The sequence below is a fragment of the Pinus tabuliformis genome, chromosome 3_1 (genome assembly GCF_031772625.1).
Source record: "Pinus tabuliformis cultivar Carrire ecotype Pingquan chromosome 3_1, CPIR1, whole genome shotgun sequence".
Lineage (NCBI taxonomy): Eukaryota > Viridiplantae > Streptophyta > Pinopsida > Pinales > Pinaceae > Pinus > Pinus tabuliformis.
In genome coordinates this window covers 21,326,406-21,351,167 of record NC_142301.1, presented here as the reverse complement: position 1 = coordinate 21,351,167, position 24,762 = coordinate 21,326,406, and the positions used below count along the sequence as shown (strand labels likewise).

General features: G+C 40.1%; 2 protein-coding genes across 2 annotated transcripts in view; both read right to left on the bottom strand.

Annotated features, from left to right (window-relative positions):
- LOC149185566 (magnesium transporter, putative (DUF803)) overlaps positions 1–24,762 on the bottom strand; it is a 396,376-nt gene that overhangs the window by 106,341 nt on the left and 265,273 nt on the right. The window contains exons 5-6 of the mRNA XM_089410729.1: positions 23,658–23,714; positions 23,504–23,562 (exon numbers count right to left, since the gene is read on the bottom strand). Of these exons, the coding sequence (XP_089266855.1) occupies positions 23,504–23,562; positions 23,658–23,714 (116 nt within the window). The remainder of the gene's footprint in view (positions 1–23,503; positions 23,563–23,657; positions 23,715–24,762) is intronic.
- Positions 98–3,218, bottom strand: LOC149185567 (uncharacterized). The gene is made up of 2 exons (XM_089412433.1): positions 881–3,218; positions 98–770 (listed from the first exon to the last, which is right to left on the bottom strand). Exons 1-2 carry the CDS (start codon positions 2,802–2,804, stop codon positions 175–177), a joined length of 2,520 nt encoding a protein of 839 aa, XP_089268559.1. The 5' UTR covers positions 2,805–3,218; the 3' UTR covers positions 98–174.

The window sequence follows — 24,762 nt, the reverse complement described above, 5'->3', positions numbered from 1 at the left end:
ATTTATATACCATGCAAAGGTGAATATATCAAAATGGCACCGAGTGCAATACATATCATCGACAAAATAGCAAAATACATAAGAAACGAGGCTCTAAATGGCCTATAAAGTCCAAAAACAATGCTGCAAGCTATGAGGCCATTGGCCTACTACAAGTCTACAGTGTACACATGATCAATCATCAAGTCCATCACCGCTACTAGACACAGGATCATCATCAGGAGCTACATAGACATCATCTGGTTCAGAGTCTGAGGATGCCTCTGCCTCATCTGCAACATCAGTATCAATGCCACCAATGACAATAGAAGTGGACCTAGTGGAAGCACGAGTTTGTCGACCTGCACGACTAGTGCCTTCCATTGGTTCCTTGCCTTTCCTTGATGCCGCTACTGATCCTGGTTCTGATGCCGCCACATAATCTGCCTCATCCTCCGCTAAAGCCATGTCGATATCAAAATCAGCCTCAAACACAGGATCTTCAGTCTCCTCCACCCATTCTGATGTTGGATCAATATCGTCCAACACAATGGGATCTAGATCAGGTGATTTGCTCATCATTTGGTTCCTCCTCAGTCGAAGGTTGTATTGCACAAAAACAAGATCATTTAACCGTTTTTGTTCCAAACGGTTTCTCTTCTTCGTGTGTATGCGCTCAAAAACAGACCAATTGCGCTCACAACCTGAAGCACTGCAAGTTTGACTGAGGACTCTAATTGCAAACCTTTGCAATTGAGGACACTGGCCACCAAATGACTCCCACCAATGTGCTGCAAAGAAAAAGACAATAATTAGTAACTTAGTTTATAATTTGAATTGTAAAGAACGTAAACAATTTTAACTTGAAATGAAATACAAAATGGAAATTGGAATTGCTTACCTGGTTGGTCCACATCTCTTGCCATCTTTGCCAAGTTTTTGCCAAAAGTACCACTTGCTTGATTGAAAATAGTAAGCTGTCTATGTATATCCAACTGGTCTACATGGTTAGGGACCATGCGCTCCAAGCAATCAATCAATCCAGCTCTGACCTCCCCATCATGCTGATCTCCTAGCCGATTTTTATAGTGATACCTTGGGTTCAAAAAATACCCGGCTGCATGTATAGGACGATGGAGTTGATTGTTCCATCTGTTATCAATGATCTCCCATATACGGCCATATTTAGCTAACCTGTCATTGTAAGCTGCCCGTATCTGCTCCTTTGCCTGATCCATAGCTTCATAAATGTAGCCCATGGCCAATCTTTCCCCATCCACCAACCTTAGCACCTTAACAAGGGGCTCGGTAATTTTCACAAGCTCTACAGACCTTTTCCAAAAATAAGTGTCTAACACTTTCTTTTTGGTGTCTTTTCCATCTGGTCTACGAGCCCACCGAGATTCAGACCATTCATCAGAGGAAAACATTTTCTGCAAGTTTCTATGTTGACCATTGAGACATTGCAACGTGAGGAAGTGAGTTGCAAATCTCGTAATTGCAGGCCTAACAAGCTCTTTGCCTCCAGTGTGTTTCCTCATTAGGCTCAATACCCATGAGTGGTTGTAAATGTATTTTGTAATGCACTTGGCATGCTCTACAGTGTTTTTTACCCACTCCACCTTGCCTATATCCTCAAGCATGAGGTCTATGCAATGTGCAGCACATGGAGTCCAAAATATGGTATTATATTTGGCCTCAAGCATCTTTCCAGCAAGAACATAGTTTGAGGCATTATCAGTGATGACCTGCACAACATGCTGCTCCCCAACTTCCTGAATAATGTTATCCAAAAGCTCAAATAGAAGGCTTGCATCCTTTACCCTATCAGATGCATCAACTGATTTCAAAAACATGGTTCCTTGAGGGCAAGAAACAAGGAAATTAATGATAGTGCGGTTCTTTCCATCGGTCCATCCATCTGACATAATGGAACAACCTGTTTTGACCCATGACTCTCTAAACTCAGTCAAATACTCATCAATGGAAGATATCTCTTTTTGCAAAAGAGCTCCCCTCAAGTCATGCATACTAGGGCCTTTGAAGCCCTTTCCTGCAGCTATAACAGAGTCCCACATAGCTTGGTAATAAGGTGAGCGAGCAGCATTAAATGGGATATCTGAATCATACCACCATCTAGCAATGTATTGGTGAGAAGTTTCTTTGCATTGTTTTTTCCAATGCTGATCCAAAGTGGGTTGAGAACTTGGCTGGGAGGAAGTGGGATTAGATTTAGAAGAAGCAATGGTGGCAGAAGATGAGAAATAACTTTGGATGTTTGGTCTCTTTGGTCCTCTTGATGGTTGGCCAACTCCAACAGAAGGATGAACATAGTGAAAGGGGTCATTGGTGGAAGGGATAGAAGTGGAGTCTTGAATCTCATAATCATCATACCCACTCTCTTTCATGGCTTCTAATAATTCCCTCTTCCTTGCAATTTCATCTTGGATGGCCTTCTCCCTAGCCTTATCCTCATAAAATTTTTCAAGCTTGGCAATGTATTCTGCCCTAATAGGACCTAACAGTGCATTTGGTGCATCACATGGCTTTACTTGGCCTCTTACCCCAGCCAAGTGTTGTTTCAACCTAAGAATACCCCCACCTCCAATAGATTTATGGCATAATTTGCATATCATTTTTCCCTCAACTACATCACAATGAGCCCATGCACTGTCCTTTCCTTTTGGAGCCATGTTTGCTTGAAATAATAACAATTTGCAAATAAATCTGCCATTTAAAAAAAAAATTGCAGCTAAGGAACATGGAAAACCAATGATAAATGTAGGAAAAAAAATGCACATGCAAGCTACAAAATTTGATAGCATAGAGCTAGAGAGTTCATAGGCTTAGCATAGATGATAGATCATTGAAGTGAGAAGTTTATAGCACAAAAAAAATAATTCATGGACAGCAGACCCAAATGAGGAATTATCAAGTGCAAATCCTTACCTGGAAATGCAAAGTAGCTCCCTTAGCCTCCTCTTGATGATGGCAACTCCACTGACAGCTACACACTATCTCCAAAATAGCTCCAACTCCAACTCCAAGATGACTACTTCAGCAAAAACTCCACACTCTCCAAGCTCACAAACAAACTCACAAACACTCACAAACACTCCAAATCAGTTGTGTGAGACAAATGAGAGTGAGAGGGGTGTCTTATAGCAAGTGTGAGGGTGTTTTTGGAGGGAAAATCCCTTTCCCTCACCCCCAAAACCCCTAAACCGCCCTCACTTCCCAAAAAACAGTGAACTTTTAGCATTACCGGCGGCCTGTCCATAAACCGGCCGGTTTAGGACGGAACCGGCCGGTTAGCAATAAACCGGCCGGTTCCGGCCTAAACCGGCCGGTTTTTACCGGTTAGGTCACTTTTTCGAGCAAATGAGGTTTGTAACCGGGTTTTTTCACCGGTTCTGACCGGTGAGCCTCCCAACCGGCCGGTTAGGCCGGTAACCGGTCCGACCGGAACGGTTTTTAAAACTATGGTGCAAACTGATGTATGGCCTCTTTGAAAATTGTGCCCAAAAATCTACCTTTCACTGTATGCTAACTCAGCTATACAGACTTGCTGGAATGCTGCCTTGGAATGTGTGTCAAGCTGCTGCCTCCTCCTCCTCCCTGTCCAGAAATCTCCCTTGCTCTCTTGCTCTCCTTCTCCCAATCTGTTCATGAAAGAATGAATGACTTTTTCCTCCTTTTCCTCCTTTAATCTAACCCTAAGTGACTTTTGGGTGATCCCTAAATCCAATCGCTGAAATAGATTGAGATCTAGGGCTGAGATTAAATGCTCATTTAAATCTCACTTTCTATTTTTTAATTCACCCCACTTTAATAAAGACCCACTTAGTCATTTATTTCCAAAGTCACTTTTCCTTTCTAATTTTACATTGACTTTATTAAAGTCACTTTAAAATTAGACTTTAGTAACTTTATCACTTAAAGTCACTTTTAAATTAGATTTGACTTTATAAAAATTATAAAGTCACTTTAGGAGAAAAATTAAATTTTTTTGGACACTTTTCCCCAAGCCAAAGATCAAAGCCTTAGGGAACCACCTGTCCTCCGGTACCAAATTTCAACACCATAAATGATCTAAGCCATTGATTAAGATTTAATTATGGCCGTTGGAGTCCCAACAGGAAGATATAAGGGGTCGATGTGGCGATGGAGAAAACACTTAAGCATTTCGATTTCCTTGGCAGATCGATTTCCAAAGAGCAGTAGCAGTTGTCGGAGAGCCAAAAATCGAAGCAGAGATAGTGATCCAGAGGAAGTTTTCCAGATCCGAAGAGGAAGCAGCAAGAGGCCGAGTTATTCCTAGTGAGGCAGCGCAGAGGACTGCGTAGTTGCTTCAGAAGAGCGACTCGATTTAGTTGGAGGAAAAATGGTTTTCAGTTCCAGAAGTTGGACAGAGGTTCTAGAGTGCCGAAGAAGTGATTTCCTCAGCAAAGATAGGCAAAACGACTTCAGCAAAGGCAATTCAGAGGCTAGATGTCATAGGGCCTGCACAAGCACTGTGCAGAAGCTGACGCATAAGGTCCAAGAGGATGCGTTTTCTGAAGGAAAGTTGCATCAGGATTGCTTTTGGAAGAAGGGTAATTCCATTACATAATTTTGGCCAAATTTTCTTACTATTTGGATTGCTAGTTGGGCATCCATAGATTGTACTCAGATTTCACTGTTGCATAATAATAAAACCCTCATTTGTTGCACCGGTTTTCCCAAGTTGGGATTTTCCGTGGACAATTGTCCAAAAATAATTGTGTCAATTTTATTATGTGTGTGCTAGATTTTCTCAGTTTCCAGCGCTATTTTTCTTCCATAGTTTATTTGTGAAAATTGTAGTAGAGAATTATTCGTTGTTTGTGTGGGAAAACAAATTGTTAAATTAAATTAACAATTAGAAGAATAATTTCCAACTGCTACAATAGAAGAAATTTTCACACGGTATTGAAGTGTGAGTGATTAGTCAGAAAGCTCAGAAGCAAAGGAAATAATTGCACTGCTCAGGGGGAGTAGGATGCCAAAATTCTTAGAGGCAGCACAATGCTAAGATAGGCAAGCCGAATTGCTAGGGCAGGAATTCAATTTTCAGTTGCAAGGTCGCCGAAAAGTCGAGTTGCTAGGGTTAGTGATTCCAGCAGTCAAAGGGAGCAGAAGCAGCGCAGATTTTCGCTGAGCAGATTCCTTCTTTGGACGCGGAGGGTTTTGCAGCAGCAAAACCAATGTCGAGTGGAAGAGAAAAACACACACAATAAAGGGAAAATTTCTCTCAAGGAACTTTGAGTCTCAGAAATTCGATTTTTCCAAGCAAATTAGCAATAGCAGCTAGCAGATATGTGCATTCCAGGAGGGTGTGCGAGTAGCAGAGCAACAACCAAGCAGAAGGAAAGAGGGAGTTTTCGACTTGATCAGAGATGGCCACAGGGGCTTAGAGATCAGGATAGGTTGGATGGAGCTTCCAACTATATCATCTAGAAGGCCAGGATGTCATTCCTTCTAGATGAATTGGCCTAAAAGCCTACATAGATAATGTGGTGGCAATTCCCCAAGATGCAGATCAACTCAAAGAATATAGAAATGAGATGGCAAGGGCAAAGTGGTTGATATTGGATGGAGTCCGAGACCATATAGTCTCACATCCAGTAGATAAAGGTACAGCGAGAGAGATGTGGGTAGCTCTCTCCACGCTATATCAAGGTACTTCCAAGCAACAAACGATAATCCTGCAAAAAAAGATGAGATGCATAAGGATGCAGAAGGGACAAGGCATAGATCTCTTCCTCACTAGGACTCAGGAGGTCTGAGATCAACTTGCAGTTGTTGTGGCAGCGCCTCGACGATCAAAACTAGTGCGATTGGTACTAAATAGTGTCTCGGAGGATTGGCAAGTGTTTTTCCAAAGTATATTGGGCAGCGACACTTTCCCAAGATGGGACAGGATGTGGGCCAATTTGCAACGAGAGGAGTTTAGGGGAGCTCTGCCAAAGAGCTCCATCAGTGGCAATAGATCGAAGAGTGTGAAGGAGGAGAATATGGCCCTTACATCAAAGGGTCCCAGTCAAGTGCTTCAGGTGTGGCGAGTTTGCCCACTACAATACCCAGTGTCCTCTCAGAAAGAAGGACAAGCAGGACCAGGTGGCAACACATGCTGAGATAGATAGGTTGTCCTCCAGGTTGGAGGAAGATTTTGCGATGTTCGCAGATATACCTCCAAGAGTGAGGTGGGGTGATTTGGTGTTGTAGCCCCAGTGAGCTACAGATATTGCATAGGGTCCTTGAGGAGTTCACCTCATGGATCATTACCTGGATACAAGGGGGCCCATAATATTTAGTAACAGGATGGGTCAGTGGCAATTGATGCAGTCAGTACCAGAGTGACAGTTGCAGACTAGTAGTAGTAAGATGTTGACGAGCGCAGTGTAATGTTGACAGCAGTGCAAAGTTAGTAGCAGCGCAAATTCTTCAGTAACAGTGCAGAGGCTAGTAGCAGTCACGACTCAGGAGACAGATGCATCACACTGAACACAGATGATTCAGTATTTTGGATGCTTCTTAGTTGCAGTAGTTGCAGTTGCATGAGCAACAGATGAGAGGTATTGCAGTGCAGCTGCAGAGTTGGCAGTAGTATGGCAGTGTCAGCAGCAGCACACATGCAACATCAGAGTTGCTTAGTGGTTGGTGGGCAGAATGGCCAGACATCAGCAGTGTGACAATAGGTGATACAGATAGAGGGTGTTGTGGCAGAATGTGCAGCACTAGAGAGAACACAATCCTTGCTAAGAGAAAGTGTTAGTTTTTGTTGGAGATACTGAGAGGGGGAGTGAATTAGTATTTCTTTTCAATTGTTATTTTACCAGTTAGATCACTTATATTTAGAACACAAAATGAACAATAATAGAATAAATACTTTTATTAATTTCTTCTTTACAATAGATCAAGTACAATATATGTGTAGGGCTCCAACCCTAGATGAAGACACCAATCTTCAATCTCCCAGGCTCCAACCTGTATTATGCCAAGCACCAACTTGGACTTTCCAAGGCTCCAACCTTGTCAATTTGAGGCACCAACCTCTAGGGCTCCAACCCTATCTCTGGTACAGGCTCCGACCTAGTTTCTTGAGGACTCCTATCCTCTAGGGCTCCAACCCTATCTTCCAAGGCACCAACCTTGTCTCTATGAGGCTCCAACCTCTTGGGCTCCAACCCTCAACTTTACTTCATCAAGATGTGTTTGGTTATTCTTCACGGCTCCCAATATCTTCTTCAACGAGCCCTATCAATCTCTTCAGCAATGCTTGAACTAACCATGAAGACACCATAACCTCATGTATCCTTGTTCTTGATCAAGAAGCCCTAGAAATCATGATGATGTTCTAACTCTTGATGAAGAACCCGGATGATGTCCTTACCCTTGATATTGAAGGACTATACATCAATGACCACGCTTGATGATGTCATACATGATGGCACTTGATGAAGGTCTTGATGACATGGACAATGATTGGAGACATGACATAAAGGACTTGGAAATCACTTAATGGCAAGACATGACATGAAGGACTTGGAAATCTCCTAATGGCAAATTAATAAATGCTGCACTATGGTTGGTGACATGATGCTACACTATCATGATGACATGAATGCTAAATACACTATCATGATGCCAGATACAATATCATGGTGACATGGATGACATACATGATGACAAAGCACTTGGGGACACACTAATAACCTCTTGCTGTCCTAATCATCAAGCCCTAATGACCTATTTCTGTTCTAATCATCTACTGCACTAAATATTTCAAGAGCAGTCACAAAGAAAAATAAATTTGGACACCTTGGAGGCATCCTTTCAAAATGGATCCTACACCATCTTAAAGAGGATTTTTTCGTCTTTATAATGAGCCCTTACTTGCCCCGAAACTCCCAGTGGTTGGTGAGATAATGAATTTTTAAGTTAACAAATATATATTTAATTTCAAGCCGACCTACACTCATTTATGTCGACCTACCTTCATATAGACGTGTCCCTTCATTTACCTTACAAAACCACTATATATATGAGTTTGGTTGCCCTGTTCTAGTCATCTTTTTCGGTCATCTAATACAGAGAACTTGTGTACTCAGATAAAGGCAGCATAAAAAAGGAGTTATATTGGAATTTCTGTTTGGGCTTAACACTTACCACTGGACAGCACCAAAAACGTGATAAATGGATGACTATCCTAATCTTCCTGTGGACTAAACTTTTGACACAGTCCTGTGTTTTTTAGTGGCTGTAATTTTCGGACTGTGGAAAGATTCCTGTGGCTCGGACTGTCTACCTTCAGAACATATTACAGTTCAGCTGTAAAGGTCTTGAAATACACAGCAGCAAGCTCGGATCTGATTTTTTTTTGACACAGTGCATCCTTCAACTGCGGATTTAACAAGTTAACTTGGAGCTCGGATAATCTTTGGACTGTGGCTACTTCCTGTAAAGAATAATACTCTCGGACCATTTGCTTTGGACTCTGGTTACTATTCTGTGACTCAGTCTCATTTTTCCTGTCAAGAGCTCAGATAAAGCATCAACCTTGTAGAAGCCCTGGAAGTCTTGACAGTCTTTTGGTAACTTTGAAGAATGATTTTTTGAGCATCATTTGAAGTTTTTTTGAAGAAGTGTTGTTGACATCATCTCAAGACAAACTTGAGGACCTTTGGACAGCTAAGTTTGTTGGTGACAGTTTGAAGAGCTTGTATTGTGGACAGTGAAGTGAAGCATTAAGGCAGTAACCAGTGGAGAGGCATTAGGATTTTGGACAAGTGAAGCTTTGGACAGTGAACAAGTTAAGAACATTTTGAACAGTGAAGAATCTTATTGAAGGAACTCAAACACAAACACCTTTTTAAAGGTTACCTTGAAGACATTCTTGGAGACTTTGATTGAAGCCCTTGTGGAGTGACCTTCAAGAAGGTTCCAGATTGAAGACATCACCTTGGAGACACTATTGAAGACACCTTGAAGGTCTTGAAGATAATGTTGAAGACCATGATGCATTAGCCATCATGAGGTAACTTGAAGATCCTTGTTTTGGGTACCATGAAGAACAATGGAGACACCTTCATGTGAAGAACAATGTTGTCATTGATGAAGTGACATGGAGAATGAGTGAAGGCATAGCTAAAGATTGATAGGGCTCGTTGAAGAAGACATCGGGAGCCATGAAGAATAACCAAACCCATCTTGATGAAGTAAAGTTGAGGGTTAGAGCCCAGGAGGTTGGAGCCTCATAGAGACAAGGTTGGTGCCTTGGAAGATAGGGTTGGAGCCCTAGAGGATAGGAGTCCTCAAGAAACCAGGTAGCCTATACCAAAGATAGGGTTGGAGCCCTAGAGGTTGGTGCCTCAAAATTGACAAGGTTGGAGCCTTGGAAAGTCCAAGTTGGTGCTTGGCATAATACAGGTTGGAGCCTGGGAGATTGAAGATCAGTGTTTTCATCTAGGGTTGGAGACCTACACATATATTGTACTTGATCTATTGTAAAGAAGAAATTAATAAAAGTATTTATTCTATTATTGTTCATTTTGTGTTCTAAATATAAGTGATCTAACTGGTAAAAATAACAATTGAAAAGAAATATTGAGAGGGGTGAAACACTGATTCACCCCTCGCTCAATATTTCCCACAGTGGCTACCAATATCCACCTGGATCAGTCCTCCCCCCTTAGGAAGCAATGGTCCCCATTGTGTGCAAAGCTTCCATGAGGTGAGGAAATTCCTATTGAACCTAGTCCCTGGTGAAGGAGTTGGTCTTCTTTGGCAACTCGATATAGTTGTATCCTCTGCTGGCAAGTGCTCTTAATCTGTGTCCATGATCTTGTCAGTTGTGGCCTGTTCAATGCAACTTGGGTTGAGCTCTATTGGTGTCAGCTGCTCCACGACATCAGATGTGTCCAACAATGGAGGGAAGTATGATCGCAACCGGTCCACATTGAATACTAGGTGCAGACCAAGGAACAATGGAATGTTGAGCTCGAAAGTGTTGTCCCCTACAGCCTTGGTGATGGTGGACAACCCATATCGAAGCAGGCAAAGCTTGCGGTGGGGCCCAGTAAGGCGCTCCTTCTACAAATGTAACCAAACTTTGTCGCCCACCTGAAACTTGTGTGGCACTCAATGCTAATTATGACGCTGCTTGTACTTAGCATTGGCTCTGTCCAATATGTCATGGACCTACTGAAGCATGTGTTGAATGCACTCTATGAAGTTGTTAGCCCGGTCAGCTTCGAACCAGACATGAGCCGAATCTACTTGAGTAGCTGCAAATGGTATGGCCACATCAATGGGACATAGTGGTTGGAATTCCAACCACACTTGAAAAGTATTGTGGCCAGTGGAGCTATGGAGAGCTTTGTGGTAGCTATGTTGGACATAACGGAGGCTTTCATCCCATGTGCGTGAATGCTCTGAATTGTACATGCGCAAAATGTGCATGATCATCCTGTTGACAACCTCTGTTTGGCCCATCAATTTGGGGGTGGAAGGTCGTGGACTTAGTGAGCTCCGTATCCAACATCGACCAGAGGCCTGACCAAAATGTACTCTGGAATTTGTGGTCCCAATCAAAGATAATGGACTGTGGGATCCCAAAATTTACCCACACTCGTTCAAAGAAGAGCTTAGTAGTGGCTTTTGTTGTGATACTCTTCTTGCAGACTACCAGAATGGCCATCTTAGAGAATCTGTCGACCACCACGAACACACAGTCATTGCCATGCTTAGTAGAAGGAAGGCCCGGCAATGTAATCCATGAAGATGGATTCCTTAAGCCGACTAGGAGTAGGCAGAGGAGTATATAAGCCTTGCTTCTTGATTTGGCAATGGCATAGGTAGTGCAGGATCCGATGTACTTCCTAACATCTTGTCGAAGTTTCGACCAATATTTTGAAAGGATCTCCTGCCCCCTTGTCTTTCTTGTCTTCCACCATGGGAGGTCGTTGGGGTTTGCGAGGCTAGTCTTGAAAAGGTTCAACCAATTCAAGCCCTAACTCCTTATACCCTGACCTCGTTGGGGACGTGCAAAGAAAAATTGAGAAATAGCAGACCACTCTGATACCACTGATCCAAACGTATGCAGGAATGCAACAAAATAAAGATATAAACATAAACACAGAGATGCAGCAAAAATAAAACTTTAGGGATGAAACCCTAAACAACCAAAAACCTAACCCTAGGAGATGAAACGCCAAGCGTTTGTGGGCCCGTTAGGGTTAGTTCAGCAATCAACTTCCCGGGGTCGTAACTTGGTCATATGATCTTCCTTTAGCGCGTACAATACCTCGTTGGAAAGATCTCTCAAGTGCTACACCTTATACCAAGAAATCGAGGGTTATGAATAAGGGCTATAGAATATCGGATATGGAAAAAACGATGATACATATTGTTGCCGCAAAATCTAGCAAGTCTTGTAGAGGGGAACCCTACAAGGAAAGCGCTAATCCAAGTGACAACAATCAGGTAATGGCCCACTATCACCACAACCAATAAACCCTACTCTTTATAGATTTTCACCAATGGGAGGAGTCCTGGTATATGAGTCACTTACAAGAGATATTCTAGACTTAGAGGTTTAAGGTGACACAATAGGGTTACGAAAGGATGGGTCAACTTAATTACAAGGCTCAAACAATGATGAAGAGGCTATTCACATCCCTAAGAGAGGCCCATCTATGGCACGCTAGACCTAGGGCTTGAATGATAGCATGCAAAATAGGATATCCTAGGGTCAAGCCACCAAGGAAAAGGTTTCCAACAATGAGTACTACTATGCACCACCATAGGAGAACTTTTCTCCTAGATTTGTCTTCAATGAGCAGCCACTTCATAGCTTCAATGTGTTACCATTCTCCGCCAACTAAGCCAGTTGTTGTGTACTCTCACTCATTTGCCAAGATCGTATGTTTGAAGGTGGGCCATCTGATCCCAAATGTAGGATCTTTCATTGTGTAATTGGGTGTTTACGCCTGTTTTTCTTGGGCACACCTGGGCATGGATTACTAGAAGACTTGGAAGAAGGAAGGGCTTTGATTATACTATTGTTCCCTAACCTCAATTGAGGGGGTTAATCTGGAATCCTAATCCCATGGGGTCTCCTTTATTTGCTATTAGCTTTAGGAGTGGTACTACATGGAAAACCTTGATTCTGGTTGCAGGGTCCCATTTCCTGACACCATATATCTCACTCTTCTCCGCTCATTACAAGCCATTTTCACATTTTCCCCACCTATGTACACATTTGTCCATTAGGTCCATAAGGTGTTAGCCTCCCCTTCCCCCTATCCACACCTTGGGTCAGGCCTGGAACAATACCCCAGAGGTTGATGCGGCTAAAATGAAAGATAAAATCATAATATGGCCACATACAACAAGAAATGATCGACGAAAAAGCTAAACATGAGCTCTACCCCTTATCATTATGGGCATCACCCCAGTTCCTAGGGCCCATATGAGTGCCCTTTGCATCATTGAGGAACCCATGAGTGTCTCGAACCCTAGTGAGCATTGAACTACCCAACCATAAGGGGGTGATCGCTGCTATATCTTACACATCATGCTCTTATTCCCTTGAGCCCCGAACAGTAAAATGAAGAAAAAACAATAAAAGGCAAAAGGAAAATAAGAAGGTGTTGATTCTTAATGTACCTTGGACAAGTGGTTTCCCATGGGTTAGTCTCTACCTAGGGAAAAGTGTCCAAAATAATTCTTTTCCTAAGCGTGACTTTATAAAGTGAAAGTTGTAATGGCCGTACTAAATCACGAGCAACATAGCAATATTAGCATGCATGTGAGGCATGCATATGATAGCTACATATGCATGCATCATATACATTGCACTAGTATATATATATATATATATATATATATATATATATATATATACATCGACTATATATCGACTATTCATGGAGAATGTCTAAATATGAGATAAATGAATTAATTATCAAAGGTGTAAATTAAATACCTAATTCTCGTAAATGGAAGAAATATACACTCAGTAAGAAATATAGTTGAGTTTATTCATATGTTACATATATAACCCAAAATGTGTACTAATAAACTAAACCCATAAACCTTATGATTAAACTTGACATTTTATAAAACATAAAATAATTTGTAATATTTAAAATCATCATGGTCTTATACTATTTAATAAATTAAAGTACCAACTGTCATAATTAATATGACACCATTCGATATGGTGAGGATCTGATTCAATTAAAGGCAGATATCATGACAAAGCAGCCACCGCCTAACAAAATCTTATCCTTCCATAAAGGCGGTGAACAGATGCGTAGAGAGGGAGGAACCTCTGCTATTTAAAGGGAGGAAGGAGGATTCCAAAGGGGGGGTTCGATGCCTGTGGATGGGGAAGGTGGTATTTACTGTGAGTGGAAAAACTGAACCGGGTGCTGTTGAAGGAGGAAGGAGAGGAAATTTATCCATACTACTTAAAAATTCGGAACTACGGAACTATTGAGCCTTACTTGTTTTGGAGTCTCTGGGCACGGGGGAACGGTATGCATCGGTTGAGAAGCATACTGGATTGAGTATCTAGGTATACTCGGTTTGGCTGGGTGGTTTTGGTCATTCGGTAACGAGAGAAGTTCTGCAGCATCCTCATCGCAACAGCCGTAGCAGATCAGGTAAGTACTCCATCAAATCAATTAAATACAGTTTCACAGTTTCAGCAATCTTTACAGTTTCACAGTTCAGTAATGGCCCTTAACTTAGTACGGCCATTACAAAAGTGACTTTATATAAGTGGTAAAGTCAATGTTAAATTATAAAGTGAAAAGTGACTTTAGACAAAGTACAATGTGGGTACTTTATTTAATGGGTGAGTTAAAAAATAGAAAGTGAGAATTAAATGCACACTTATTCTCATCCCTTGATCTAAATGAATCAGAACCATTAGATCTTAGGGTTGCCCAAAATTCATTTAGGGAAACAAAAGGGGGAAAAAAAAGAGAGACTGCATTCATTCTTCATGAGCAAATTGGAGAAAGAAAGCTGAGAGCTAGAGAAAAGTTCTGAAGGAGAAATTTGTTGCAACAAGCTGAAGGAGTGATTTATGGGCAAAGTTGGGCATGGAAATCAAGGCATAGAAGACAGCGAAAGGTACAGTACAAATAGCATTTAATGTTGTGAGATGCACGGCGTTCAAGAAAAGTTTTTGAGAAAAAATTGAAAAAAAATCCATACAGTCCGTAAAATGGCACGGAAATCTGTACAGTACAGTCTATATATGTACAGTACAAATTTTCAGCTTCAAGTGGGCACGGAAATCGAGGAAAAGCGGGCACGATTTTCAAAGAGTTTCGGGCTAAAGAGATAAGTTGTATTTTGTTGTTTTGTTTGTCTACAAATGTATTTTTCCTAAACTTCAATGATAAATAAATTTGAAGAGCTCTCTAACAGGTTTTCCCCAGAGAATATTGAAGGGATTTTGCCTGGGTCTAAGTTGACCAAAAATCTGTGTGTATTTTTATGTGTGTTGTTGGTCTGTTTATGTCCATATTTCTTTTCAGCATGTGTTGACAATCTCGTGTGTTTTAATCTGAAAAATTCATTTCCAAAATTCTATATGTTGAATGTATGTTTATGGGAAAGGGCATTTAACTGAATGGTAGTGATAAGGTAAAATTAAAACCGGGTTCGGATTGCAGGAAACATTTTAATCATCAAATTTCAACAGAAGGGTTGAAAAACAAAGGTCGAGGTAACTCATGTACCACGATTGCTCACTCCTACATTCATATTCCGTAGGAGCAGGCTTTCCTCATCATAGCTACCCTTATACCATGGCATGTGACTTGGAGACTTCCCCTTTGTCCCCACTCTATTCCATCATTATTTCACATGACCCCTGCCACTTGAGGGGTGTACCTTGGACCTGTCATTCCCTTAGAGGTTGAAACCACCTAATAGGGTCCTTCATTAACCTCTCCTACCTTGCGAGGTAACACTAGTACATGTCTAAAGCCCTAAATTTGGAAGGGAAGCCCACTATGAAGTATCCACTTGTGCCCTTGATTAGAAAGCTTATTTACTCAATTGCACTAATGAATCATCGTATTGGAAGGTGAGGAGACAGATTGAATCTTATATAGAATTGCAGGGGGTTTTCATCTTGGACATGGCCTCCCTATACGGGATCTAAGCCCTCCAGAGGATCACAATGGCATTTGTAGAGTGAGCGTTGAGAGCCATGGGCCTCCATCCTTGCAGAGCATTTATTTCCACACCATCGGCTTCTTCAACACCACCATTTGCTTGTCCAAGCCCCAATTATTCAGAGATGATGATGCACTTGGACCATGTTGCCTCAGTCAGCTACCCATTGCACCCAGCATTTGGCAGTTGTTCCAAGGCCTAGAGGAGGTTATGACTTTCACAGGGAGACATGGAAGAGCAAGTGCCATCTTCTAGCCCTCATTGATGGGGCATTGACTTGATCTTCAACCACTTGGAGACTGATGAGACCCATTTGGAGCCCACAAAGCCCAAATAGGGGTTTGGAGATGTTCTACAGCGTATACAGGGCATTCCCCTCTTCATCATCAATTTTGAGGCTCTCTCTCATTCCTAGCACATGAGGCCTCAACAACAGCAATTAATTCCAATTTTCCTTCACCTTAATATTTGCTTGTGAACTTTATTATTCTTCTTATAGTTTCATTATTAGATTTTCTTCATCAAATAAATATCAAGGGAAAAAATAATAAAGACAGTGGACACAAAAGTTAGGCTCCAAGCCAGGGCAAAACCCCTCCAAGGGGAAAATCCAGAAACTCTTCTCTTCTTATAGAATCTGCCTCAAATGAGACAACAAAGACCTAAACCCTAGACCAAGTCCTCCTAGTACCAAGTCATCCCTTTCAAGAGAACATGCTTCAGGCTGCAATTGAGACCGTAGCTTCTTCCCTGCAATTTCATCCTGTAATTTCGTCCTACAACTTCGGCCATGTAGCTGCTGTAGAAACCCTATCTAGCTTCTTCAAGAGACCTTCCTCAAAGCAAAACAAATCCTCCCAAGGTCAATGAGGTCAAGACATAATATTCTCTCTTCCATCGACTTGATACTGCAACTCTTTCTCCTGCAATTCAAACCTACAGTTTTGACCTTCTTTGTAGCTGCAAAAACCCTAGAATTTTACACGTGTGAGAGGGATAGAGCCTAAAAACAAGTTTTTCCTTGACTTCTTGTATTCCTTTTCCCATCTAGACCTCTGCTCCTCCTTTATTGTCTTAATTAGCCTTAGATCAAACCTTTTCTTCGAAGATCGAACTTGTTGATGAGTGAGTGCCAAATGAGGTTGAACCTACTCCTTTATATAGCCTTTCCAAGGGGTCGAATCCCCTTCTTTAGGCCGACTTGAAGCTGCCAAGGTCAGCTTGTACTTTGCAGGTTTCAAGGACTTTTAGACTCAAAATAAATTCTTTTACAAGATATATTTTGCCCAGAAGAGTCTTATGAACATGATGTTGACTCTCTTGACTCGTGACAATAAATCCCAAGACCTAACAAACCCTAAAAGCATGAAGAACATGCTTTTACCTAGAAGACCATCAATAAAGAGCATGGAAGCCATCCTTTAAAATAATAACCTTTTTATTTTCTTCTTTTGTTTGTTACATAAGATACATATTGAAATGAGTACAACAACAATTATGAAGACTGAAACTAGTTACATTTCCAACAATGCATACATGATGTCAGCCTTGTGTGGGATAAAGAGGGAAATTTGATTTAATTTTTGAGCTATCATGGCTGGCTTCTAACCATGGGTGGGTTACTTCACATCTTAGGCATGTAAAGGGGCTTCATCTTTTATAATTTGATCTCTTAACACTTGTATAAATAGGAGAGGCCTAGTCTCTTCCTAGCATCATTACTTGGATTTTCAATACCTCTCTTGAGATTTTCAAACCTGCAATTTGAGAAGGAATTTGGATGTTTGGGATGAACTTTGATGTTTGGATAATTTCACTATCTCTCTTGGAGCTTCCTTTTGGTATTGTTATGGTGGATATGTTCTTCATTATCTTGTAAGAGTTATTTCATGTTGTATTTTTTATTTTGATTAATGTCTAATGCATGAAAAATTGTCTCATGGTTATTAATGTACCCTAATTGATGAAATATTGTCTAAAAATTGTAACCATTGGGAAATTTTGCATGTGTTACTCATACATAATGAATGAATATATATTCCTAGCGGATTTGTTGCATATGTATCCTTGAAACTCCATTAATAATTGTCATCGAAGTATAAATATATAGAAGTGTCGTGTAGTTGCTTCCATTAAGGGTATTGAAGTTGCTTCTAGGTTTCCTTGAAGAGTAGATTGCCATATTGAGATTATTTTTTACTCCAATTCTCCCAATTGTTAGGCACTGGTCTCAAATCCTTGATGATCACCTTTTAACTTGCAAAACATCTCTCTTTCACCTCTATTCCTCGTCCCTTTAAGGATAAGGAGGTCTCTCTAAGGCTTCGTGCAAAATCTATTGGAGGAGGACGTTTTGAATTTCATTTGGATAGAACTCTTCCTTTGTGTCTCCTCTAGTGATCCTCAAGTTTTGGTGGATTTCCCACAGTGGAATCTCCAGAAATTTGATGCCCTAGCCATCACACCAAGAGGGAACCCTAAAAGCTAACCCTTCAACTTGGGGGTTCTTTGAAGGCATGTGCTTTAGTACTTGTTAAAGTATATCATTCATTTCCTTTTCTCTTGTCTACCTTGACCTTGGATGTGCTCATATCTCGTCATATATCTCAACCCTATGTCTCATGGAGGCATCTTTCAAAGGGGTTTTTCGTTGAAAGTCTTACTAGCTTCTCCCAAAACTCACACTTTTGTTGAACCTTTCCATTGAATAAGCTACCTTCCCTCACTTCAAACTTACTGTAGATACATATATATAAAAAGTGATTCATGCTAGGACTTCTCCCGTCAATGAAAATTGTTGGAAATGTTGAGAGGGGGGTGAATCAATATTTCTTATCAATTAGTATATCTTTAATTTCATAGAGCATTAAATGTTATTAGCATCAAATGAACATAAACATTCTTCAACACCATTCAACAATGCATAACAATAGAGACGGTAGACACAAATATTTTTAGGTGGAAACCCCTCCCGGACAAAATCCATTGAACGCTACTTAATATTTGTCTTTAAAATATTTACATCAAGTTTTCAGCTCCAACTGAAGGAGGCTCCACAACTTATAGTACGCTCCTATGCCCTTTTTACTCGCTGCAAGCAGAAGGACGCTCCAATGCCCTAGTTTTCTGGCTCCAACTTGACAAATGCTCCAACACCCTTTTGCCAGTTTGTTAATTTTGGGATAACAATGGTATTTTCTATGCTGAGAGCAATTTTACTTCAAGTTTCTATATTAGCGCAATATCATATCCAGTATAGCAATCACATCAACATGATAGTAAAATGTAGATAGAACATAAGCAATAACAGTAGAAGACAAGCCAACACTAGAGGACACAAGATATGGCACCAGCCAGGGACAAAACCCAATGTGGGGAAACCCTTAATCAATTCTTCTTATAATTCTTCAAAAGTTCAGCAGAGAGTACAATTTACAATATTCTCTTGCCCAAACTGATCAGTCAAAACAGCAGAAACAGAAAGCCCTAACCATAAAATCAACGTTGGTCAACAAGGCTGAAATTGACCTCCAAAATAGCTCAACTCGGCCTCCAACAGCAAGATAATGCAGCCCAAAACAGTCCGAAAATAACCAATCAAATCTCGTCAACAAAAGTCAACACAGCAACCTAAATTAGGGCAGTCAACCCAAGGGTCAAACTCCTCAGTTTTTGTGCCCAGAATAGCGGTCTGCCCAAAACCGAAATTAAACAAGGTCAATGCTAGTCAAAGTCAATCTCCTGAAATTTTTGCCTCCTAAAATTTCTAGCTAGAAAAGAAAGTCTTCATTTCGCACGCGTGGAGAGAGAGAGGCCCAGAAATCCATACCCAATCAAGATGAGAGAGAGAAAAATGAATGAGATGAGATGCCAAAATGAGGAGGCACCTTGTATTTACATGCAACGTTGAAGGATGGAGGAGGCTAATTTGATGGTTGGCCGAGCTTGACAATTTATCCATAATCAAAATAAATTCATAACTTCATTTGTACATGTCAGAATGGGATGATCTTTAAATCAATCCTGTTAGTGTCAGTATTTGCACACTGCCATCAGTGATCAAAAATCCTCTTTTCATATCATATTAGGGTCCCATTCTGAAATTTTTGTCATTCCACTAGGTCGTCATGCAAAAATTTGGTCACTGAAGGTTGAATTAGGGTTTCCTTTACTCCTTAGAAATTTACCACTTGCTGGCTCTCATTTCAACCTTGTTGAGTATCCATTGTCCATAAAGTTAATGACATCATGCCATCACAACAATCATGTCGTCTTGAAATTCAGTCCTTCAAGGTCTCATTAGGTCTTTTAGGGTTTTTCAAGGTTTCATTAGGTCATTAGGGTTTCCAAGGTTCTAATTAAACTCCATTCCATTGCATAAGACCAGCAAGTAAAGGGTGATCAAATAACATCTCTTCACTATGTGAAGATGATTTGTAAAGAGAAATGCTTATTTCATCATGTAATTTCATGTTCACTATATGTAATAAGTATTGTTCCTAATCTGCCAACTCAATCTCTATACGCCAACTTAATTAAAGCATGGTCAAATTCAAAGAGTTCTCAAAGACCATCAAAAGATCAATTCGTCAAAGGAAATAGTCAAGTGAAAGGGTAATATTTCAAAAAGTTAAGTGAATGCCAAAGGGAGTTGTCTTTTCCCAAGGGTGTCCAAATCGTCATTTTCCACAAGCACTAAACCCTAATTTCCTCTCCCATTGAGCTAGGGTTGGCTATGGAATCAGATACATCTAAGAGAGTTGCTGCACTTTTGGAGTGACCTTGGGAAAATCAATTTTTCTCCTAGCTGGAGTGCCCAAATGACTTTATTGATGAGTCAAATGATAACTAGACAAAAAGAGTTATCCAATGAGCTATCATGAGCTCGATTTGGAGTTTAGGAAGACCTCCAAACATTTCTTGCAAGAGCACACTTCATTTTTGCACCCTCATTCTGCACTTTTTGACCAGTATTGGGAGAATTGATTTTTGAGGGGCTATAATTGATCATTTTCAGTTCTTGATAGGTCCATTGTGTAGCCAAAAGAAAGATATTTCCAACGAGCTATCATGGGCTCAATTTGGACTTCGAGAAGGCACTCAAAAGTCAATTTGAATTCGGCGCTGCGCACTTCCTTCTGGCGCTACGCATTTGCCCAGAAATCAGTTGCTTGGTCAAACGCACAAGGCGCTACGTACTTTTTTGGGGCACTTTTTGGAGAAATGGAGACCACCATTGGATGCATAATGACACATACATCTAAGAAAACCATGTTTCCAGCCTTAGTTTGCAAAACTGGCAAGTGAAAAGGGAAAAAAAACTAGCAAAAAATCATGTTTCTGCCTCATTTTTGGCCTAGGCGTTGTGCACTTGACCAGTCTTGGGAGAATGAAGTTTTGGAGGGTCAAATCAGGTCCATTTTGGAAACTGAAGGCAGATTTGGAAACTAGACAGGACAAGCTTTCCAATGAGCTATCCTGGGCTCAATTTGGACACCGGGAAGGCAGTCAAAAGCAGTCTGCAACATGGAGGGCGCACATGACACTGTGAGGGCGCACTTGACAGAAAGATGGCGCACTTGACAATTTGCCTGATTTTTCACTATTTTTCTCCAGTTTTGATTTTCATCCTTGGGAATCAACTTTTTACTGATGTAATTGATATGGTAAATGTAATTATGGTCTTTTACTATTACCTAGGGGTAAATACATTAGGTTAATAGACTTTGACCACCCTACACTCTAGCTATCGGTTTAGATTTTGGTGGAACTGCTCCTCTTCTCATGGATTTGACCCCTGATGTTGGGAGGAGTTTGTTTTGATGTCTATATCTTCCCTTTCTTCACTCTTTTCGGAAGTTGGACTCAGTTGGATGTTGTAGTATTGATCAGAGACACTATTGTATCAAAATTTGGCCAGTTTTAATAGAAGAGTTGTAGCTATTTCTTTGGGATACATGTGGTATGGATGTTTAGCATTGTTTCTTCTCTGTTATCATTTGTATGAATGTTTTGTAAGTTCGTAAACCATTTCATGACTGTTATATGGTAATTTTCAAGTTGATAGGCAGAATTCATGTTTGCTCATGCTCTGTTTTGGGAAAGTTATCATAATTTGTTCATTTTTCTTCAGTTTAGGAAGAATACATCTCCTATGCTCTTCCTAACTCCTGATCAATCTTAAACCATCTCACCAAATCACCTTTTAAGTGTTAAGCCTTCTGCCTATCTTGCCCCTCTGAATGTCTGCAATCATATCTGATTTTCCCTGACCTAGCCTCTCTAACCTAATATCCTCATCCAACAATAACCCCATCAAATCAAATCAAAACAATCTCTGCACTTTATACCTAGCCTAAAACCCTAATCCATCCAGCCCTCTTTGTTGTGATTCTTTGGAGAGAGCCCTCTCCAGCCTGGTAAGGCTAGCTACCAAGTCAAAAGGTTGGTTTGTGGTTACCTCAACTGGACTCTTCCTCAGCCTTGGAGATCCGGAGGAGTGATAACAAATCCTACACCTCTCAGAAAGAGGAATCCAAGAAAAATATCAGCTGCCCCATAAGAGCTGTCCAAAGTGATGTTTGGCCCTAGTTGCCAAATTTAACATAGTTGCTACTGGACAGATGCTCCAATGCTCTATGCAGGCTCCAACTTTCCCTAGCACCACTCTACTACTTTGAACTATTCTCAAGCTCCAACCTAAAGGAGACTTCACTCTCCTACATTGCACCACCCTGCCACCCTGATCAGCCAGTAAACCACGTTTCACAATTTTCAGACTAAATCCACCTGTGCTTTAAAAATCAATATGAAAGAAACTACAATAATCAAAACTACCACACTCAATTTGCATATCAAACCCTAGTATCTGCTTCTACATCAAATCTTCAAACGCTGACTTCACAAATCACCACTCTCTGACTGGACAATCAATTCTGCCAAGTGCCCTGTCATCAATCTGCCTCAGCTCAATTTCAGTGCCAAATATAACCACTGCTCAATCCTGCTATCTTTGTCCACTCTGCAATCTATAACTATTCACTGCTGCCTATGGAGAACATCATAATCATCATTGTCAATAGGTTACTGTCACAATAGGTCAATCACTGCATCAAGATCACTGTTGTATTCAGTGCTGTAAATTATCACTGTAAGTATCACTGTCATATGCCAGGTCTTCGATATAGGTCACTGTTACTAGGTCACTTCCATACGTTAAACAAATATCACTTGCTGCCAAGGGTTTATGCAATCTAAGAACACTGTCCCAAAATATCGCAATATTGTATACTCTCATAGAACATACTACCATAACCACCAATATTACTGTCATGTAGATACATTTGTCTTAGGTTACTGCCACAAGGGTCACTAACATATCATTGTCATCACTATGTCATATAAGATACATAGTTAATCCTCAAATCCAAGTCACTGTATAAATCAAGAATATAGCTATAATAAGCAAGGTCATTGTTATATGTTGATGATCACTGTATGGTAATCTTGTCACAATTGTCACAAAATCACAGTTGAGGACACATTGTCCCATTCATGATGTCATAGAAAAAACTGTCAAAAATAAATTAGCTTCTGCCAAAACCTTTACTCATATACCAACATGTCATATATCGATGCAATAGTGAATCACTGTAATGCATAAGTCATCTAGGTTTGAGGTCACTTTTCCATGTCTACAAGATCAATATTTGTAAGGGTTACTGATATAAGGAATGTCGCCATACAACTCACTTTCAATCTTACATTTCTAGGCCATAACAACATCTAATTTCTATCCTCTCCATGTGAGGTCCAATGGGTCTAATTCAATCACCAAACAACCTAAAATGGGAATCCCTTTTTAACTTTTACTATTATAATTTAGTTTAAAGGAATTAAAGTTAAATGTCAACATTAGTGAATAAAAGTAATGGTAAATGTCAACATTAATTTAAGAGTTAATATTAAAAATTAAATATAATTCCAACGAGGGGAAGACAAAAAAATGGGTTTGTGTGTGTTTGTCACGTTTGTGCCTTAGGAGTTTTCAACAAACTTGTTGGTTCTTAACCAAATCAGTCAATTCTGTTAAGAACTAATCCAAAACTAGTTTGGAGTTCAAACTTGACTAGTAATACCCAAAATTAGTATGAACCGGAATGAACCAATTTTGACTACTAAGGATTCTTGCAAGTATTATGAGTTTAATTTGCATGCAACTTTAGTATTGATATCCAAGCTTAACAATTTTCTATATCAAAAGTGAAAGCATTAAAAAAGGGTCCAAAAGATAATATGATACCCAAATAAGATGCCTGCTTCAAGCCCAACTATTATCTCCTCAACCACCTCTGTTTGTGTCTGCATAAAAGAAATTTGTAAATATCACCTTTTATATGATCTTTCATAAAAAGAACAAAAATTTAAATAAACATGGTGCTTTAAGAAGAACCAACCAGCTCTTGAGCTCGATGTCGGCGTTCACGTACACGAAGCAATGTATTAAGCAACCCCTGCATGTCCAATATCCATTGTTACTTATCATTGATACTCCATATCAAATATTGATTCCTCACTTTGAACTCTCAGCCTTTATATACAAGATAAGAGATAAAACACGCAAAAAATCAAATATTGGTGCCACCAAATATGACGCAAAAGGTCATCATTTAGAAAAGAGCCACAATAGAGCTTTACCAATATATGTTTAAGCATTGCAAACAATGTTGAGATTAATATAACGATCCTAAATCTACTCTTCATTTTGATCACGAGATATTATTATGGGCAGCTCAACACAGATCAAATCAAGACCACCTCAAAATAACCAATCAAGTAGTAATATGTTTACAAGTGTAATATACCTAAATTATATTATTACTGATAATTTTCATGTAGGGTTGTCTTTGTTAGAATAGTCATGTCTCTTAGGTGTTGTAGATATGTCAATCTTCTTCACTATATATCATGCATTCCTTTTATCATTCACACCCACTAATTATTATTCTTTCCTTTTAAACAATATGTGCTTGTTGCTTTTCTTATGATTGTCTATGGAATCCCATAACTACCACATGGTACAGTACAAAAGATATTAAAGCAAGTTCAAACTGTTGATGATTGTAGCTCAGACAGGAACTTCTGCACAAGTTTTGTGTCAAGCGTGCATAAAGTATTAAAGCTGTCCAAAGTCCTTTATATTTTGTAATTTAATTTATTAAAGTAAATTATTAAAGTGAACAGCTTTTTAAATTTAAGTTATGAAAAGCACTAAAGTGTAATTTTTTCTGTTTGCCAAGTTGTCTGGGTTTGACTTCAGGCTTGACCTGTGGCTTGAGAAACTGCGACCCAGGGACATCTATGTCATAAAAATCCCCTGGGGATCACAACCCATCCTAGGCCACACCGGCCCTTAACATGACTAAATTTTTTGCCCATGGAGTTTCGAACCGGTGACCATCAAGTCACGGAGTGACTTAATAGTACACCCCATCACCATCTATTCTATGCCTCATAGGGTCACTAAAGTGTAATTTAATTACATTGCGTTGATATTTGTAG

Bases quoted from the DNA above. Each gene is read 5' to 3' on its own strand.
- LOC149185567 (XM_089412433.1), bottom strand. From the start codon at position 2,804: ATGCTATCAAATTTTGTAGCTTGCATGTGCATTTTTTTTCCTACATTT. The intron at 771-880 runs GTAAGCAATTCC...TTTTCTTTGCAG, and splicing joins AAGAGATGTGGACCAACCAG to CACATTGGTGGGAGTCATTT.